At 51.3% G+C, this 20006-nt stretch overlaps 2 protein-coding genes across 2 annotated transcripts; both read left to right on the top strand.

Moving 5' to 3' along the window:
* The first annotated feature begins 247 nt into the window (after window positions 1-247).
* PTCRA (pre T cell antigen receptor alpha) lies at window positions 248-6564 on the top strand. The gene is made up of 5 exons (XM_072831598.1): window positions 248-365; window positions 3739-3798; window positions 4185-4505; window positions 5370-5414; window positions 6064-6564. Exons 1-5 carry the CDS (start codon window positions 305-307, stop codon window positions 6366-6368), a joined length of 792 nt encoding a protein of 263 aa, XP_072687699.1. The 5' UTR covers window positions 248-304; the 3' UTR covers window positions 6369-6564.
* A 2329-nt stretch (window positions 6565-8893) lies between these two features.
* Window positions 8894-18558, top strand: CNPY3 (canopy FGF signaling regulator 3). Its single transcript, XM_072832973.1, has 6 exons — window positions 8894-9249; window positions 13417-13540; window positions 14597-14693; window positions 17134-17256; window positions 17513-17630; window positions 17963-18558. The coding sequence occupies exons 1-6, from the start codon at window positions 9087-9089 to the stop codon at window positions 18175-18177; spliced, it is 840 nt and encodes a 279-aa protein (XP_072689074.1). The 5' UTR covers window positions 8894-9086; the 3' UTR covers window positions 18178-18558.
* The last annotated feature ends 1448 nt before the right edge of the window (window positions 18559-20006 follow it).

Genomic DNA, 20006 nt, shown 5'->3' with positions numbered 1-20006 from the left:
CATCCCGTAGATGCCAGAGCCAGTGACTGGGAAAAGGTTTTGCAGACCGCAAAGTGCTCTTCAGATAGGAGGGAGTAAGGGGTGGGAGTGGCACCTTGGCTTCACTGGCCCCTGGGAGAGGACTGGGCTTAGGGGGCCCAGGTGCAGGTGGGGGAGGCTCCTCACCAGGAGGAAACCACTTGGTGGCCGAGCAGCTGAGGAGCATCTGGGCCTGCGGCCTGGGAGGCAGTCTTGCGGGTGCCTCCTCCTCTCACAGCCCACAGCTCAGGTCTGCAGCTGGGTCCTGCCTCCTCTCAGGAGGGCCATGGCCAGGACTTGGCTGCTGCTGCTTCTCCCGGCCCTCGGGTGTCCAGCCCTGCCCACGGGTGAGTCCCCTCCCGGCATCCCTCTCGGTGCCCCATTAGCTTGCCTGAGCCTGCTCCCTAGCTCCGGTCCTCATGGGGTGGGATACGAGAAGGCATGACAGGGCTGCTTGGGGGCCCTGGGGAGGAGGGTCTTACCATAAGCCCACCATTTCCTTCCCCACTGTGTTCTGCCTTCCAGCTATCTCACTCGGGGGCCTTGAGTCTTGCTCCCTGGAGTCTGTAGTGTGGCAGTCACATTTTGGAGGTGCAGAGAATCCAGAGCAAGCTCACCAGGCATCCAGGGAGGGTGGAGATGGGGTAGCCAGGGCTGGGATGTGGAGAGAGAGAGAGAGAGAAGCAGGCTCCATGCAGGGAGCCCAACGTAGGACTCTATCCCAGGTCTACCGGGATCACGCCCCAGGCCAAAGGCAGGTGCCAAACCGCTGAGCCACCCGGGCTGCCCAGGACTTGTGTTTAAAGGAAAGAATTCCAGCTTCATCGAGAAGCATGTGCATGTTTGCATGTATATGGTGGGGAAAGGTCATCTTCTTGATCTAAAGCTGGCCCCCAGGGGCACGTGGGTGGCTCAGTTCAGCATCTGCCTTTGGCTCAGGTCATGATCCTAGGATGGAGCCTTCCTTTAGGCTCTCTGCTCATTGGGGAGCCCGCTTCTCCCTCTTCCTGCCACTCCCTCTGCTTGTGCTCTGTCAAACAAATCTTTAAAAATAAATAAAAATAAAGCTGGCCCCCAGCATTTCCACAAGCTCTCCCTCGCTAGGGAGATAAATCATATCCATGTGGAACAAAGAAAGCCCATGGCAGGAGGTCTGAGCTCTGAGAAGGAAGCAGCCAGGGTGAGGAGGAGCAATCCTGGGCAGCTTCATGGAGGAGGTATATGCTAACCTCAACCTGGGGAGTAACTCTATCTGTAAAACTCAAGAGGCTCAGGAGGTCGAGGGTCCTGGAGCTCACTCTCAGCTTTCTCGAGTTCCTTTGTTTCCCATATCTTATTAATATTACTATTGATAATAATACTAGGGACGCCTGGGTGGCTCAGTGGTTGAGCGTCTGCTTTTGGCTCAGGGCATGATCCTGGAGTCCTGGGATCGAGTCTCACACATCTGGCTCCCTGCATGGAGCCTGCTTCTCTCTCTACCTGTGTCGCTGCCCTTCTCTCTCTGCATCCCTCATGAATAAATAAATAAAATCTTTTTTTAAAAAAAGATGATAATACTAAACTTTTCTGCCAAGGTGTTTGGCATTCATGATATTTAGTCTTCACAACAATTTTACTGGGCTGGTGTCATTAACCTCATTATATTGACGTAGCAATTGAGAATCAGTAAAGTGAGCAGACAAGTCAGGAGTCAAACCAACTCTGTTTGAGGCCATGTCCCAGGCTTGATCCATTGTGTCATTGTAGCAAGCTCTTAGTCATCCTTCCAAGTGGGGTGGTCTGTGGGAATGAGGGTCAAAGAGACCTGAGTTCAAATCCTGAGTAGGGTACTTACCATCCACATGCTTTTAGGTCTGTTCTTTGACCTTTAAGAAACCTTCCTGAGCACCACCCCCCAACTCTGACCACAATATTCTCTGGTGTCCTTTCCTGCACCCTGGGGTATTTCTTTTCTTTTTAATTTTATTTATTTATTTGAGAGAGAGAGAGAGAGCACAAGCAGGGAGAGTGGCAGGCAGAGGGAGAGAGAGAAGCAAACTCCCGCTAAGCAGGGAGCCTGATGTGGGGACTGGACCCCAGGACCCTGGGATCATGACCTGAGCAGAAGGCAGATGCTTAACCCACTGAGTCACCCACGTGCCCCCTTGGGGTATTTCTTTAACCTGGCTGCATTTAACTCAAGGTTTAACTATGGATTTTCTTTTTTTAATATTTTGTTTATTTATTTGAAAGAGTTGGGGGAGGGTCAGAGGGAGAAGGAGAGAGAATCTTAAGTGAATTCCAGGATCAGCGCAGAGCGATTCTGGGGCTCGATCTCATGACCTGAGCTGAAACTGAGTAGGACACTTAACCAACTATGCCACCAGGGCAACCCTGTCTGTGGGTTTTAATCTTTGAGATTTTATTATTATTTTAAAAATATCCAACTAGGATGGGGTAACTAGGTGACAAGCACTGAGGAGGACACTTGATGGGATGAGCACTGAGTGTTATACTATATGTTGGCAACTTAATTTAAATTTTTTTAAAATGTAAAAAATAGGGACACCTGGGTGGCTCAGCGGTTGGGAATCTGCCTTTGGTTTGGGGCGTGATCCCAGGATCCAGAATGAGTCCAACATTGGGCTCCCTGAGGGGAGCCTGCTTCTCCCTCTGCTATGTCTCTGCCTCTCTGTGTGTGTGTGTGTGTGTGTGTGTGTGTGTGTCTGATGAATAAATAAATAAATCTTTTTTTAAAAAGTAAAATAAATAAAATTTTAGAAAATTTAAAAAAATAAATTAAAAACGTAAAAAAAAAAAACCCAACTATTCAAGAGTAACATTTTGGTCATTATATATTTTGTCATCTTTACTGAAAAGAATAAGCCTGTGGAAAATCGGGACTATTCTGGAAAATACAGGACAGATGTTTGTGGTACCCATATGATTTTTTATTTTTTTAACTATGAGGGGCACCTGGGTGGCTTAGTCTGTTGGGCATCTGCCTTCTGCTCAGGTCATGATCCCCAGGCCCTCAGATCGAGCCCCACATTGGGCTCCTTGATCAGTGGGGAGTCTGCTTCTCTCTCTCCCTCCTGCTCCATGCTCTCTCTCACTCTCTCTCTCAAATAAATAAAATATTTAAAATAATAATAATTTTTTAGCTATTAAATAATACAGACATATACTTGAAATGAGTGAATTGTATAGTATATAAGTTATATCTGCACAAAGCTCTTTTAAAAATACTTTAAGGGTGTATGGCTGGCTTAGTTAGTACAGCATGGGACTCTTGGTCTCCAGGTTGTGAACTGGAGCCCCACACTGAGCGTAGAGATTACTTTTTTTAAAAAATGTTTTTTTAAAGATTTTATTTATTTATTTGACAGAGAGAGAGAAACAGCATAAGCAGGGGAGCAGCAGAGAGAGAGGGAGAAGCAGACTCCCCACTGAGAAGGGAGTTTGTTGCCAACTGGGGCTGGGATCATGACCTGAGAGCTGAAGGCAGACACTTAAACAACTGAACCACCCAGGTGCCCCAAAAATAAAATCTTAAAAAAAAAAAAAAAAAAAAAAAAAAACTACTACAGACCTTACAGAAAAGAACTAACAATGTAATAAACCCCTATGGATATTCCACTCAGATTAACAAATGGTTTAAACTTTGCCATATTTGCATCAGATAAAAGAAACAAAAAGTTACAGATACATTCGAAGCCCTCTTTGATCTCATTCCAGATCTTATTTCCTTCCCTTCCTCCCCAGCGGTAACCACCCTCCTGAGGCTGGCACAACAAGGTATTATAAGAATTTGTTTATGCGTTTGTGATCTTTCCCATGGGACTGAGTTCCTTGAGGGTGGGGGCAATGTCTTCATCAGTATTTTATCCCCAGTTCCTGACACAGATAGGTTCAGATATAAAACATAAGTAAGGGAAGGATGGATGCATGGAAGCATGGACAGACATACAGATGGAAGGTAAAAAGAACAGATGTAGGAAAGATGGTTGATGGGGGAAGGGTAGATGGATCAATGGGCAAATACAAGGAGAGAGGGATGGATGAGTGGGTGGAAGGATAGATAGATGGATGCTGGAAGCAAACCTAGATAGAAAGACAGAAGCCTATTATGAGACACTGTCCCAGACAGACCTAGCCCCCCACAGGTGCATGCTCTCTTCCAGGTGTGGGCGGCACACCCTTCCCCTCTCTGGCCCCACCAATCACGCTGCTGGTGGATGGGAAGCAACAGACGCTGGTGGTCTGTTTGGTCCTCGATGTTGCACCCCCTGGTCTTGAGAGCCCCATCTGGTTCTCAGCTGGCAATGGCAGCTCACTGGACGCCTTCACCTACGGCCCTTCCCCAGAGGCTGACGGCACCTGGACTAGCTTGGCTCAGCTCTCTCTGCCCTCCGAGGAGCTGGCAGCCTGGGAAAACTTGGTCTGCCACACTGGGCCTGAGGCTGGCGACCAGAGCCAGAGCACACAGCCCCTGCAGCTGTCAGGTGGGGATGGAGCCTGGGCCCCTGCGGATGCTCCCTGCCCCTCCCACATGCTCTGGAAACAGGATACAGTGGGAGACAGGGGTAGGCTCTCATGGGGGCATGGAGGGGATGCCAACCATCTGAATGAGGTGATGGGTAGGCTCAGAGCAGGGTGGCCTCGGGGCCCAGAGTCCTGGATTTGCAACTCCTTCAAATATCCAGACTTCAAATCCAGGCTCTGATGCATGACTTCCAAGAAGTAAAAATACCTCCTCCCTCCTATTACCTAGGGTTGAAATCTATGTTTATGTACCTTAGGTTATTTTCTCTATCACTCCATGTATGACACCCTACCTAGAAGAACCAAACAATAATCAAATAACAAAATGCTATCTTCTTATTGTTTACTCTGTGCCAGGCACTGTTCTAAGCACTGTACATTCGTAAAGTAGGTCATACCATTTTCCCAATTTTACAGGCACAGAGATGTTAAGGGACATGTCCAAAGCCAACTCTGATTATTACTAGATGAATTACCTCCTCTTTTTGGATTATGGTAGTTTTGTCATCTTCCAAATGGGAATGTTTGTTGAACAAATGCCCTGCCTTTCAAGGAAGGCTGCTAAGAAAATCAAGTCCTCCTCTAAAAGTGCTGAGGCACCTCAGCCTCCCTGGGGCACAGAACAGTGGACAGTGGGGAGGAAGAAAGATCTGAGTCCCTGAGAGAAATTGTAGCAAATGGGCTCAGGTTTCCTGCCGCTGGTTCATTTGTCCACTTATGCAACTTGCCATGAACAGCTGCTGTATGTCAGGGCTGGGGCACAGAGCTTGGGTGGAGGGCAGAGCCCATCCCGAAAGACTTTTTCTCTTCTCCTTGGTGGCCAGGAGGGGCTTCCTCAGCCAGGACTTGCCTCTGGGAGCGTGTCACAGGTGAGTACTGGGGACCAGGATCTTGAGCCCTGTTTGGGTCTAGCCTGATAGTCCCACTCTTTGGGAGGGGTGGCGGGGGTGGGGGTTGGGTTGGTGGCTGGGTGTTGGTGGGTGTTCCCTGAAGAGGCTGCCTTGCTGGGTTGGGGCACTGGCAAGCCTGTGCTTCAGTCTCCCCATGGGGAAATGGTAGTGGATCCTCCCACCCCAAACTAATTCCTGGACACCAGCTGAAAAGTGTAGGTGGCAGCTAACAGAAGGCCCCAAGAAGCTTTCCTGGGGCAGCCCAGATGGATGGTCTCAGCATCAGAGCCTTGGGAGACTGAGTGGTAGACAGTCCCAACACCCACCAGACAAAGTCCTCACCACCCAAAGAACTTGGGGCTGGTTACTCTCCTCTGAGTCAGATGCTAATCCCTGCTTGACCTACATCACCCTGGTTTGGGGGGAATAAAATAAAATGAAGACTAGGAAGGTGTATGTTATTATTAACGGTTAGAGCTGAGGCTAGACGCCAGGGAGGACTTCCCCGGGCTTCGGGGACGGCGGCAGGGAGGAGGAATGGCGGGGAGGGGGAGGCGGGAGGACAAGACCCCTCCTCCTGGGAGAACCTTCTCCAGGCCCCTAACCGCTCATCAGTCTCTCTCCGCAGGGACTCGGGGCCAGGCGCTGCGGCTTGGGGCGCTGCGCCTGCTGCTCTTCAAGCTGCTACTGTTGGACGTGCTCCTGACCTGCAGCCGCCTCCGCGGCCTGCCCTCCGCGGGGGGGACCCCGCGCTCCCCGCGCCCCAGCGGGCCGGCAGGTGCACCGCCGTCTCCCGCAGCCTCCGCCCGCAGGCGCGCCCTCAGCCCCCGCCGCCTGCACTGGCCGCAGTTGGGGGCGCGCCCGGAGCCCCGGAGCCCAGGCTGGGAGGAGGGGAGGCTCTCTACCCACCGAGCTTGGGCCTGGTGCTCGTGAGCCACCCTGTATTCCTTCCTTAAGCCTTGCAGTATTTGTCTGTGACCTGCCTCCTCCTGCAGTTGGAAGTTTCTGGGGCTGGGCTCTGTCTCCCGCCTCCGATTGAGGGCTTCTGAGGGAGGAGGGTGGTGGTCCACAGGTACTGGGACATTTGAGGAGCAGGGAACTGAGACTAATTAAAGGAGAACTTAAATGACGCACACGAAATATTTGAATTCATGTCTGCCCTGGGAGGAGGAAATTTGGCAGATTTTGAAAAAGCCATCTGGGAAGTCTCCCTTGAGGAAGAGGGCTTCCCGAGGGTGAGACTCTAGGAACTGCAGTGATGCCGCGCTTTCGGAGGACACTGTCCTACTTCTGTCTTCTTCTCCCGCAGCCCGGCATGGGAAGACACCCCCACCCCCACCCCCCATTTCTCACCCTCACCCAGCCTCTGGGAGAGGTCAGGGCGAGGAGCCCAGGAAGCCAGGAAGGTGGGGTGCTGGGCCTGATGTGAAGCTTTGTACAGACTTGCAGAAATAAACAGGGCCAGGATCCCAGGGTAACAGGATCATGTACAATGCCAAGAGCCTGGATGTTAATTCCAAACTTACACCTTATTAATCAATTAAGGGTCATTATTCACTTAACAAATATTCACTGAGCATGAACCCAGAGCCAGGCACTAACAAGATTTTTTTGATTTGTTTCCTAAAGAGGGTTCTTGCACTGATAGTATGTGAGGCCCCCACAATGGAGTGCTTGGTCTGTTTCTCCAGCACTGGCAAGAGATCCAGCCTTTCCAAGGGTTCCTCTCCAGTCATTACTACAGGAGTCTGGTGCTTTCATGTGAATCCAGGCAGCATAGGACAGTCTGTGGGACCAGCGGTGCTGCTTTAGTCTTCATTCCCCCAAGGTGGTGTTAGGAACTACCCTCTAACATCCTGCCCACTCATGGTGTCCATGTCAAAGCCGGCTGCCCCCACCTCTGAGCCCTCTCAGTTGCTGTTCCATGAAAACCCCCCACTGTCTTCACTGCTCATCTCTCACCTTCTGTCAGATGTTCCTGCCTCTCTTTAGATTCTGGGGATGAATCTGTCCACTATTTCCACAGGGCCTGCTCCTTCCCCAACACACAGACTGAGGGAAGGATAGGCTGGGTTGGGGTGTGCATGTCCAGCCACAACCTTAGATTTCCTCCAGCCACTGTTCCTTCCCAGCCCTCAGCCCAGATGTTGAGTCCAGGGCTCCTGCCAAACTAATTTGTGCCTCAGTAAATGTCCTCTCAGAGGTCCTTTTTTTCCTTCTGGAAGCAGAGCTTCCTTTTTTTTTTTTTTTTAATTTTTATTTATTTATTTATGATAGTCACAGAGAGAGAGAGAGAGAGAGAGAGAGAGAGAGGCAGAGGCACAGGCAGAGGGAGAAGCAGGCTCCATGCACCGGGAGCCTGACGTGGGATTCGATCCCGAGTCTCCAGGATCGTGCCCTGGGCCAAAGGCAGGCGCTAAACCGCTGCGCCACCCAGGGATCCCCAGAGCTTCCTTTAAGCTTCAATGCCCTTCCTCCTCATGCTCCAATTCCCCAATCCTGCCCTGCCCCAGGCTCAGCCCCTATTGTGGCTGTTTAAAGGTATTTCCCAGGAGGGTTCCTGGGTCTTGATAAATCAAGGGCTTTGGCCAGGCCCTAAGTCTCCCCTAAGTCTTTTTTTTTTCCCCTAAGTCTTATGAAGCCTAAGAAGATGGAGGTGGACAGGACACCTCAGAAGGGTGTCCTGATCCTGTGCACTATAGAATTCTACATACCACAGCCCCTGCATATCCCAAGTGCCTTGTCATTGGGGCAATTGTTTTGAGCAAGAAGCTAAGATTAGGAAATAACAAGTCGAAAGGCTGAGCATCAGTCCTTTGAAGTTTCCATAAAATAGCATAAATATCCAACCTCCAGAAAAGACACATAAGACACTGGGGAAAAGGGCCTTGCGGACAAAAGCGTAATCTGCAGACAACTACGCAGAAAAGCAACCCAGAAAAAGAAAGAAATCAACCAAACGAGACTTAGAGAGGAGGTGATTTGTTCTAGTTCTCAGGGGACCAATTTAGGATTACTTGGCACTAAGAAAGTTGTTTGAAGCCTGGGGACTATTTGAGTCGCCGAGGTCTCACCTACAGCACCAAATGGTGATTAGCGATTACAACAATAACAACAACGATAATAATAACAACATTTAAAAACAGGTGCACACTAAGGGTTTACTGCTTTACGACCCCAGGGGGGAAGTGACGTGCCAGGAGGCGGAGAAGGTGAGAAAGACGGCCTTCCGCACCTCTTCCCGGAGCCACGAGCCGGCCTCCTCCCATTCAGGGCTAGCGGGCTGCTCCCGCCTCGGTGTCCTGGTTCTCCAGACCCTCCCTGAGCCTCCGCTAGGGGGTGGGGAAGATGCCGCCATAGGTCACTGAGGACACCATCCGCTCTCTCATTGGTCGACGCTGAAAAACGATCGCCCTCCTATTCGCTGGAGGACAAGCCCCGGAAAGCCCATTGGCTGCGTGGTCCGCGGGCCGTCGGCTCCGGGGGCGGGCCGAGGTGGCCGACGGCGGGAGCGGAGGGCGGGGGGGCTCCCTGTTGCCCTGGTTACGCCGAGGCACGTGCGCAGTCCCGGAAGCGGCTCCGGGAAGCTGCACAGCGCGCGCTGCCGGAGGAAGCGCCGCCGGGTCCGCTGGGGTCGGGTCCGGCTGGGCCATGGAGCCGTTGGCTGAGCCCGCACCCCGGCCCGGGCCCCGTTGTCTTCTGCTTCTCTCCCTGTTACTGTTGCTGCTGCAGCTGCTGCCGGCCCCGGAGCTGGGCCCGAGCCAGGCGCAAGCGGAGGAGACCGACTGGGTTCGACTCCCCAGCAAATGCGAAGGTGAGGGGCCGGGGCCCGCGGGGAGTATCCTGCCGGAGGGGCGGGGCGAGCGGAGGAGGGGCGAGGGGCGGGGGGATGGAAGGTCCTCGGCTCCTGAGCGGGAGCCTCTTCATGAAGCCGCTGCACGCCTGGCCCTGGCTGGACGCTGGGGACCGGGGGGCGGGCCGGAGGGCAGGTCTCGGTGCACCTGGAGCTCTCAGATCGGCACAAAAGAAGCAGTTCTAATGCAGGGTGGTAGATGCCATGTTAGAGTAGGTAACGGGCTGTGCGGGCCGGGTGAGGAGCATCTGATCTAGCCTTGAGATGGGGGAAAGCCTAGAGGTGGAGGGAAGTCAGGGCTTCGTATAGGAAGCCCAAACGGTAATTAGGAGTTAGCTGGGCGAAGAGAAGTGAAAAGAGAGGGTCTCTCGGGAAACCACAGATGCAGAGGCCCAACGGGCTAAGAAAGGACAAGTTTGAGGAACTGAAAAGGTCCGTATGACTGTTCTTAGAGGAGGAAGAAGAGCCTGAGACTCTCCCGTTTTTGCTCTCACCACAAGCTAATCTGTATCATTGATAGACTTCCCCAGTAGCCGTGAGCTTCTTGAGGGCAGGGACTTTGTCTCAGGTATTTATTCACGCAGTGCCTGGTGGGCACCCAGTGAGTATTTTTGGAATAAAGACGAATAAATGGGCTGTGGGTGTATGTGGAGGAAGGAGAAGGGTCTGAGGCCTAAGGGGAGAAGAAGAGAGGGCCACTAGGAGACACCAGTAGATCTAGCCTGGGGGAATTTGGTGAGGCAGGAGGATTTTAGGAACAAGGAGAAAGTGAATCCCAAAGATAGAGAGTTGGAAGCGTAGAACTTCAGAGAGAGAAAGAGAGAGAGAGAGCACCAGCGCCTAAGCCAGTGATCCACGACTATGAAGGGTCTACCTTTTCTCCCTGCCCTCCAGTTTCTTTTTTTTTCTCTCCAGACCTTCCCAGTCACTCCTTCTTTGCCATCTCCATAACCCCAAACCCCTCTGAAAGTTGGCTATAAGTCCATTTCATCCCGATTCAAAGTGTACAGCAGGCCAGATGTTCCCTAAGCACTGGGAAGTGGGGGTGGGGTGGATTGAGACACATAATCCTTTCATTTGAGAGATGAAAGATGAGATGCTTCAGAGATGAGCCTACTTCACTGGGAGGGCTCCCAGTGCCGGTTCTAGTCTGTACCTTGTCCCTCACTCCCACGAAGAGGCAGGCAGGGAGTTGTGATGCTCTCCTTTCACTCTTGCTGGAGTCCTAACCTATATGGCGTGGTTTGAGGGTTTCACTTCCTCCCCTTGTTTTCTTAGCCCCTAAGAAGGGGCTATTCTCATAGCCTAAGAAGCTTATATTTCTTTCCCTTAGGAGGCAGTCACAGATCCAGAAGCATAGAGCTAGCATAGTCCAGCCTCATTTTGTAGATAATTGATAAAGATTAATTCAAAAGGGATTTTCAGTTACAGGCTGGCTTGGCAAAGTCTTAGGCTCCTCTTAATAGTGTATTTGTTTTTATTTATCATTGTTGCACCTTTGTTATTAAATGCTGACTGTATCTCGCCCACAAAGCCTGCCTCTTGGCTCAGTAGCCTGAGTGGAATAGGCCTTGGCACAGAGGACAGAGAACCTACCCAGAAAAAGAGTAGGTGGGTGTCCATGAGAGTCTGGGATCTGTGCCATGAGTCTTCTCACAGTCTGGTTCTGGATGGGATCCTTAGAGGGGGTCTTGAAGAGGTAAGGTTTGGAAGAGTTGGGAAGCAGGGTTGTGGTTGATGGGCACAAGAGAGAAAGGAGGTTCCAGCTCCCCAGGACCTGGAATCCTAAACCTTAAGGGTGTGGGAGAAGGGGGCAAAAGAGCCAGAAAAATGATGAGCTCACTCAGGGTGCAGAACAGAGGTGGGAGGGGGACAAGTATTCCTGGATAGAGAACCAAGGAGGTGAGCCACCTCAATTCATTGCAGACTCTGAGATCACAGCTTATATTTTGGAATTTTCATGTGTTCCAAATTCTACAAGCACATCTATTAATGTGTATGTTATAAAATTATACCAAGCAAAGCCTTCAGGGATTTTTTTTTTTTATGATGAATTGCTCCTCTACCAAACTCTGCTGTCAGTGTTATAACAATACTGATGCCATTTAACCTACAGATTGTATTCATTTAGAGGCATCAGAAGCTGCTCCATTAGTCTCTCAACAATATTAAATATCCAACACTGACAGAGTCATAATATTAGAGAAATAAAGAAAAAAAATCCAATTCATGACACTCACTTTGGGTACCTTTATAGTTAGGGGGACACAAAGTGACCGAAGGCCCTTAGTGAGAGCCTGAATCCTGTAGAGATCCAGATGCAATCAGAGCAAGTGGGATGGGTCTGGAAGAGCTTTTTCCAGGAGGAGGAGGCTTTTAAAGTAAGGTCGTAGGGGACCTGGGTGGCTCAGTCAGTTAAGTGGCCCACTCTTGGTGTCAGCTTAGGTCACAATCTCATGGGTCATGAAATCAAGCCCCTAGTCAGGCTCTGCACTGAGCAGGGAATCTGCTGGATATTCTCCCTCCCCTGTTCTCTTGCTCTCTCTCAATAAATAAATCTAAAATAATAATAGGGGATCCCTGGGTGGCTCGGCGGTTTGGCGCCTGCCTTCACCCCGGGGCATGATCCTGGAGACCCGGGATCGGGTCCCGCGTCGGGCTCCCTGCCTGGAGCCTGCTTCTCCCTCTGCCTGTGTCTCTGCCTGCCTCTCTCTCTCTCATGAATAAATAAATAAAATCTTTAAAAAAATAAATAAAGTGAGGTTGGGAGAAGGGGCAGAAAAGCCCATAGAGGGCATTAAGTGCGCTCCCAAGGCCTCAGACAGATCACACTTTTAATGGCAGCACTCCCTGTGCAGTGGCAATTACTCATTTACACCTGTGTCTACTCCACTGGACTATATGTAGAACGGAGGAGTCTGTCTTCAGCTGTGAATTCTCAGACCGTGCCTGGCTCATCAGAATTGCTTAATAACTGTTTGAGGAAGAGTAAGAGGAAACAGAACCGGTAGCAACAAGGCCTCGTGAGGGCATGGAGCAGATTACCTGGGTGGAAACAGAGAGCTGGTGTCGGAACAGTGTATGAAACCACGTCGGGCAGCCCGGGTGGCTCAGCGGTTTAGTGCCCCCTTCAGCCTGGGGCGTGATCCTGGAGACCCGGGATCGAGGCCCACATCAGTCTCCCTGCATGGAGCCTGCTTCTCCCTCTGCCTGTGTCTCTGCCTCTCTCTCTGTGTCTCTTATGAATAAATAAATAAATAAAATCTTAAAAAAAAAGGAAAGAAAGAAACCACGTAATAAAACTGGCGGACAAGACATCTGGGAACAACTAGGGAAATCTGAATGTGGTGATATTGGAATTGGTCATTTTCCGAGTATCCGTATGATTTTATGGTTGAGTAGAAGAAAGTCCTTGTCTCCATGAGGACTTTTGGAGGGGTGGAAAGATCATGATGTCTGTGAGTGACTTTCAGAATGGTTTAGCGAAGACAACGTACACGTTGAGATCCTGCTATCATAGTATTTTATAATATGTATTGGAGAGATTGTGGCAGGTCATTAACAAACTGTTGAAATGAGTGGAAGATATATAGTCATTCATTGTACTCATTCAGCATTTCTATATGTTTGAAAATTTAAAAGTAAAATGAGGGCAGCCCCGGCGGCTCAGCGGTTTAGCGCCGTCTTCAGCCCAGCGCGTGATCCTGGAGACTTGGGATCTAGTCCCACGTTGGGCTCCCTGCATGGAGCCTGCTTCTCCCTCTGCCTGTGTCTCTGCCTCTCTGTCTCTCTCTCTCTCTGTGTCTCTCATGAATAAATAAATAAAATCTTTTAAAAATTAAAATAAAATAAAAGTAAAATGATTATGGGGGGAATGATTATGGTGGCAGGGGTCGGGAAAGAGCTGGGGGAACTGGAGTCAGCAGGGTAGGGACCAGGACTGGACACAGGGCAGTGAATATTGGAGCTAGGTTTCACCCAGCAATGTCCATGTGGTGGCCTGTGGGGGAACTCCCGCCCCGCCCTGCCCTGAGTGGGAGAGTCATCTACCCTGCTGTGCTTAGCTGGGACCAGGCTTCCATCAGACTCACATGCACCCAGTAGGCTGTGCTGTGTCTCCCCCACCAGTGTGTAAATATGTCGCCGTGGAACTGAAGTCAGCTTTTGAGGAAACCAGCAAGACAAAGGAGGTGATTGACACAGGCTATGGCATCCTGGATCGGAAGGCTTCTGGAGTCAAATACACCAAGTCGTAAGTGAAGGGGGTACCCACTGGCCTGGCCTGCTTTGTTCCTAGGAGCTTTGGTGGCTTGAAGTTCTCTCTCCCTTCTGGCTAGGCAAACCCACCAAAGGGAGGCAACTCTAGCCAACACTTAGCTTTGCCCACTGGTTTTGCCCCAACTGATTGTGTGGTCTTCATAAATCCCTTCATTCTGCTGAACCTCAGACTTCTCATCTGTCAAAAGCAAGAGTATTGGACTTTACCTCATCCCAGACTTTTGGATTTCATGGGACAATGCAAAAAAAAATTTTTTGATTGGTAACTTAGGAAAACCAGCTTTTAATTTTACCAGGAATAAATATTAAAAACAAGCCAAAAAAACAAAAACAAAAAAACCCTTCCTCAGCCTTGATCATCCTTTCAAAATGAAATATTTTGACACCAAAATCTAATACATTTTGCTATAGAAAAACATCTAAGGACGCCTGGGTGGCTCAGAGGTTGAGCATCTGCCTTTGACTCAGGGTGTGATCCTGGAGTCCCGGGTTCAGTCCCACATCGGGCTCCCTCTGGCTCTGTCTCTCTCTCTCTCTCTGTCTCTCATGAATAAATAAAATCTTTAAAAAAAGAAAACAACATCTAAATACTGAATCACTTAGCTTTATTTTTTTTTTTTTTTATTTATTTATGATAGTCACACAGAGAGAGAGAGAGAGGCAGAGACACAGGCAGAGGGAGAAGCAGGCTCCATGCACCGGGAGCCCGACGTGGGATTCGATCCCGGGTCTCCAGGACCGTGCCCTGGGCTAAAGGCAGGCGCCAAACCGCTGCGCCACCCAGGGATCCCCACTTAGCTTTATTTAAAAAAAAAAAAATGCCTTCCCATAGAGCTGTTAAAATTTTGTCTCTCTGGTCTGTGTTCCAGCATCTCAGAGCCCCCAGACTAGATGACCTATCTTCCTTCCAGCTCTGACTTCCCTTTGGTGAGATGTGCAAGTGCTGGGGTAGCAGGGCTGGAGGGACGGACCGCTAACCCACTGGGCCTCGGAGAGGAGCTCAGCCCCTCTTGCACTGCTGTCTCTGCAGGGACTTACGGTTAATCGAAGTCACAGAGACCATATGCAAGAGGCTCCTGGACTATAGCCTGCACAAGGAGAGGACCGGCAGCAACCGGTTTGCCAAGGTTGGATTTGTGCTCATCCTTTGTCCCCACTGGAGTGAGGCCTACGTGTATCTAAGTGGTCTGCTGGTGCGGGTGGGATTTTTAAAGGTCATGCTTGGGGAGCTTCCCTCCTTGGGCTCTCCCCATTCTTCATCATCAATTACTGTTTGCATTTCTCCCCTCCCGAGTGCCCTGACTTTTCAGTGGCAGTAGGCACATTCTTGACCTGGGCCATGAGGCTTTCCCTCAGCCTCAGCCTGAAATGCTGCAGGGTGGCAGTGCCTGTGGAGGCCTGTATACTTGCTCAGGAAGAGCTCAGAGGGTACAGAGCTGTGGGGTTTAGAGGAGATGTCAGAAGACACAGGCGGTGGGGGTTGGGGTGGTCGCCTAGTGCCTCTGGGCCCACAGGGACCCACCTGGACCTCTCTCTGGGTGGCTGTGTGACATCTAATGCACTTATCATGTGCATGAATGCCTCTGTCCCTGAAGAATGAGCTTCTTACCTCAAGGCCCATAGTGCTTTGTTTCATCATCTTTAGTACCTGGCACATGGTAAGAGACTTCCTTCCGTATTTCTCCACCCAAGTACCCTTCTAGGAAAGTTGATTAGTCAGAAATCCCTAGGAAACCCAGAGGGAATAGTCTTAAGCAGCAGAAGTCTTAGACTTAATCTTGAAAATTTAGGGGTGCCTGGGTGGCTCAGCTGGTTAAGCGGCTGCAAAGAGAGAGAGTCTCAAGCAGACTCAGTGCCAAGTGTGGAACATGATGTGGGGCCCATGCAGAGCTCAGTTTCACAACCCTGAGATCAGACCCAAGCCAAAACCAAGAGTCAGACACTCAGTTGCCCTGGGCATCTGACTCTTGATCTTAGGTCAGGTCTTGATCTCAGGATTGTGAACTCAGGCCCTGCATTGGGCTCCACACTAGGTGTGGAGCCTACTTAAAAAATAAGATAAGGGGATCCTTGGGTGGCTCAGCGGTTTAGCACCTGCCTTTGGCCCAGGATGTGATCCTGGAGTCCCGGGATCGAGTCCCACATCAGGCTCCCTGCACGGAGCCTGCTTCTCTCTCTGCCTGTGTCTCAGCCTCTGTCTCTCTGTCTCTCGTGAATAAATAAATAAAACCGTTAAAAATAAATAGATAGATAGATAGATAGATAGATAGATAGATAGATAGATAAAATAAAATTTATATGAATTTTGTAGTCTACTCAGTAATAAACCCATGTTTTGCTTTAACATAAAAATGTTAAAAAAATGTTAAAAACGGGATCCCTGGGTGGCGCAGCAGTTTGGCGCCTGCCTTTGGCCCAGGGCGCGATCCTGGAGACCCGGGATCGAATCCCACGTCGGGCTCCCGGTGCATGGAGCCTGCTTCTCCCTCTGCCTGTGTCTCTGCCTCTCTCTCTCTCTCACTGCGTGCCTATCATTTAAAAAAAAAAAAAGATGTTAAAAACTATTTTCCATAGCAATAAAATTAGAAACAACCTAATCAAATTCACCAGTGGTTAAATAAATTGGTATGGCCATTCAGTGGACAAAACAAAGAATGAGGTAGCTCTTTATGGATCGAATTAAGATTGTTGGGACGCCTGGGTGGCTCAGTGGTTGAGCATCTGCCTTCAGCTCAGGGTGTGATCCCGGGGTCCTGGGATTAAGTCCCACATCAGGCTCCTTCCATGGAGCCTGCTTCTTCCTCTGCTTGTGTTTCTGCTTCTCTCTGTGTCTCTCATGAATAAATAAATAAAATATTTTTAAAAATTATTTTAAATGAATTAAGATTGTCTTCAGGTCCGTTATTCAGTAAAAAAGGCAAGGGACAGAGCAGTGTGTCTGATATATGCCGCTTGTGTAAGAAGCGGGGGCGAGGAGAGGAGGATGTATTTGTATGTATATTTGCTTTTATTTGCAGCATCACCTCTGGAAGGATAGAGGAAATAGACTGTGTGTAGGTGTAGTCTCCGGGGAGAAGACCTAGGTAGTGGCAGAAATATTTTTACAGAACCAAGAGTCCTCCCTGCCTCCCCTGTGTCCCTTCTGACCCAGGAGAGACACAAGCCCTAGGAAGAAACCGGAGCAGGGAGTGGGTCTAGACATGGGAGAGTGAGTGTTCTTAGCCACACCGAGGGGAAAGAGCCAAGTCACACTTAATTCCTGGAAAAGGAGTATGCATGCAAAGGGCCTGAGGGAAACAGCAATCCTGTTTGAAAGGTTGAGGTATGGGAAGGCAAGTAGGGGGTGTCGGGGTGGGTGGGTGGATGTAGGTGTGTATATAGGTGTGTAGGGGGTGTGGTGTGGGAGGCAGGCCCGAAAGAGGGAAGAGGAAGGTGAGGTCAAGCTTGAGAAGCCTTGGAGGGTCCTGGATTCTCAGAGCTGGGTCTTTGGGCCTTCAGCACCACCTGGAGAGGAGGGTGGGAGATGGAGAAGGCTCTCTGCCTCTCATGCCTGGTTGCCTCTTCCAGGGCATGTCAGAGACCTTTGAGACCCTGCACAACCTGGTCCACAAAGGGGTTAAGGTGGTGATGGATATCCCCTACGAGCTATGGAACGAGACCTCTGCGGAGGTGGCTGACCTCAAGAAGCAGGTATGGGCCCCTCGGCCCTCAGAGGTTACCCTGCCTCACAGGGCTGGGCGGGGACCGGGTCTGTGGCTGAGGGAGGCCACCAAGAGCTGGGGGGATGGGGGGCTTTGGTCAGGTCGTCTTACCTCTCTGGCTTCAGTTTCCTCAGGGGAATCACAGCCACCTGCCTGTCCTGCAGTGGGCTGTGAGACTCAGCTGAGCTCCCCCCGGGAGCGAGTCAGAGCTGGGCTTTGCCAATGCGACGTGTTGTGATTCATAGTGCGACGTGCTGGTGGAAGAGTTTGAGGAGGTGATCGAGGACTGGTACAGGAACCACCAAGAGGAAGACTTGACTCAGTTCCTCTGTGCCAATCACGTGCTGAAGGGCAAGGACACCAGTGAGTCTGAGGGAGGGAGAGGGCGGGGGTGGGGGGACACTCCATTTTACCACCTGCTCCCCTTCAGGGGAGGTGGGTAGGGAGAGGACAGAAAGGAAATGAGATCTAGAAGGCGTCCTAGCGTCTCTACCCCTGGGGAGCTTGTGATGGGAGGGAGTGGAGTAAGGGGTACTGGAACCAGGTGCGGAATAACATGCAGGTTCCTGAGACGCCCCCAGAGGGGCCTGGGACAGGGTGCAGGGACTTGACGCCGGTCTCCAGGTCCATGTGCTGCCTCTGGGGCCCCCAGTCCGTACTCCTCACCCAGCCAACCGTGTTTCTCCTCACCCCAGGTTGCCTGGCAGAGCAGTGGTCTGGCAAGAAGGGGGACACAGCTGCCCTGGGAGGGAAGAAGTCTAAAAAGAAGAGCAGCCGGGTTAAGGCATCGGGCAGCAGCAGCAAACAGAGGAAGGAGCTAGGTGGCCTCGAGGAAGACCCCAGCCCTGATGAGGATGAGGGCATCCAGAAGGCATCCCCTCTCACACACAGCCCCCCCGATGAGCTTTGAGCCCAACCCAGAGCCCTGCGTACCGAGACCCCTGAGCTGGAGGCCAGAAGAAGCCAGGCCGCAGCCCTGGCAGGCGGGACAGCCGTCCTGCTCCAGGTCCTCCCTGCCTGGCGTTCTGCTACTAAGAAGGACACAGGCCCGGGGAAGAACTTGCCGCCTCCCTCTGCCAGGCTGTGTGATTGCACGCCTGCCCAGGACTCCAGTGTGGACCCAGGCGGGGCAGGGCGCCCCGGCCTTCACCTCCCCTCACTCCTCTCCAGCAGGGAAGCAAGACTGCGGGCCACTCCAACCCTGCTCACCCGCTCCTGTGGTCACCTTGCACTCTGCCTGGCCCCCCGCACCCCCCACTGGGGCTCACAGAGTAAAAACGTTTTGGCCTTTTTTGTTCAGATTTTTTAGTCCCCTCCAGCTCCTCAGAGGAGCCCGCAGCCCATTTGCTCTTCCTGCCCTCACCTTCCAGCCGTGGGAGCCAGGGACAGAGAGGCAGTTCCCATCCTCCCATTACTGAGGCTGGCCGACCAGCTCTGGGGAACAGGGAGGGCCCAGGTGGTTTTTGGGTGAGGCCCACCACAGAGCTTTGGCCCTGGCCCTAAGCTGCCCTTGGACTCCCTGAGCTCCCCAGGCCAGGAGGGGCCTCACCTGTGCCCTGGGCACCTGGCTGCCCTCCATTCTCTCCTCTCTCCCCTAAGGCCTTCCCATGTCTTGTGTAAACTGTTTACTGCTGACCCCACCAGACCCCGCCCCTGTCCATCTCCATCCGACCTACTTGTTGGTCTTGAACCTTGCTTCGCAGTGACCACAACTTACCAAGCTCTGCTCTTTCTTTCTTTCTTTTTTTTTTTTTTTTTGTTTAAAGATTTAATTTATTCATGAGAGACACAGAGAGAGGCAGAGACATAGGCAGAGGGAGAAGCAGGCCCCATGCAGGGACCCTGATGTGGGACTCAATCCCAGGTCTCCAGGATCACACCCTGGGCTGAAGGCAGCGCTAAACCACTGCCCAGCTCTGCTCTTTCTAACTGTGCCTGGAGGGGAGGACACCCCAGCCCCCCAACAGCCGGTTACACCATGTTCTCTGAGAGCAGAGGAGGAACAGGTAGGCTGGCCTGTAGGGAGAGGTTGTGGGAGGCCTGGGCACCTCCCCATTCTGTCCTGAGGGCAGGGGTCAGGGCGCTCAGTAGCAGCGATGATGACAACTGTGCTTCAATGTGTGTGTCAATGATGACACTCACAGTGCTTTAGCTTTGAACCCTCACAGCTCCCTTGGGATGGGTGCCATTAGCCTCATTTTGCAGAAGACAAAACAGGTTCAAATTAAGTACAGCCCAAAGTCCTGCTGTTAGTAAGTGTACGACTGGTACTCTGACTCTGGGCCCATGGTATTTCCAGTGCCCCAGAGCTGCCAGCTGCTTCCCCCAACACCTGGCACTGGTGGTGTGACCTGCATTGAACTGGTTTGGTTTCTTTTTTTTTTTTTTTTTTTTTTTAAGATTTTATTTATTTAATTCATGAGAAACACAGAGAGAGAGGCAGAGACACAGGCAGAGGGAGAAGCAGGCTCCATGCAGGAGCCCAGTGCGGGACTCGGTCCCAGGACTTGGGGATCACACCCTGAGCCAAAGGCAGACGCTCAACTACTGAGCCACCCAGGTGTCCCTGAACTGGTTTGGTTTCTTTGCCGTAACTCCGCCCCTACCAGCAAACCTCTTCTTAAAGTAAAGGAGGAAGCAGCTATGGCTTCTTAGAGACCAAAGTGGAAGGTCCTGCCAGCACTGGGCCCCTGTCAGGCCCCCTGTGAGCACCCACACAGACCTGTTCATGCTTCTGGC

The sequence above is a fragment of the Canis lupus genome, chromosome 7, assembly GCF_048164855.1.
Source record: "Canis lupus baileyi chromosome 7, mCanLup2.hap1, whole genome shotgun sequence".
Lineage (NCBI taxonomy): Eukaryota > Metazoa > Chordata > Mammalia > Carnivora > Canidae > Canis > Canis lupus.
Note: the sequence above shows the minus strand (reverse complement) of the source record. Positions and strands in the feature narration are given on the sequence as shown.

What these genes read in the sequence shown, in the direction of transcription:
- PTCRA (XM_072831598.1), top strand. Translation starts at nt 305, where the DNA reads ATGGCCAGGACTTGGCTGCTGCTGCTTCTCCCGGCCCTCGGGTGTCCA. An exon ending in CCTGAGGCTGGCACAACAAG is followed by an intron (nt 3,799 to 4,184) that starts GTATTATAAGAA and finishes GCTCTCTTCCAG; the next exon opens with GTGTGGGCGGCACACCCTTC. An exon ending in ACAGCCCCTGCAGCTGTCAG is followed by an intron (nt 4,506 to 5,369) that starts GTGGGGATGGAG and finishes CTTGGTGGCCAG; the next exon opens with GAGGGGCTTCCTCAGCCAGG.
- CNPY3 (XM_072832973.1), top strand. Translation starts at nt 9,087, where the DNA reads ATGGAGCCGTTGGCTGAGCCCGCACCCCGGCCCGGGCCCCGTTGTCTT. An exon ending in GGAGTCAAATACACCAAGTC is followed by an intron (nt 13,541 to 14,596) that starts GTAAGTGAAGGG and finishes CTGTCTCTGCAG; the next exon opens with GGACTTACGGTTAATCGAAG. An exon ending in GCAGCAACCGGTTTGCCAAG is followed by an intron (nt 14,694 to 17,133) that starts GTTGGATTTGTG and finishes TGCCTCTTCCAG; the next exon opens with GGCATGTCAGAGACCTTTGA.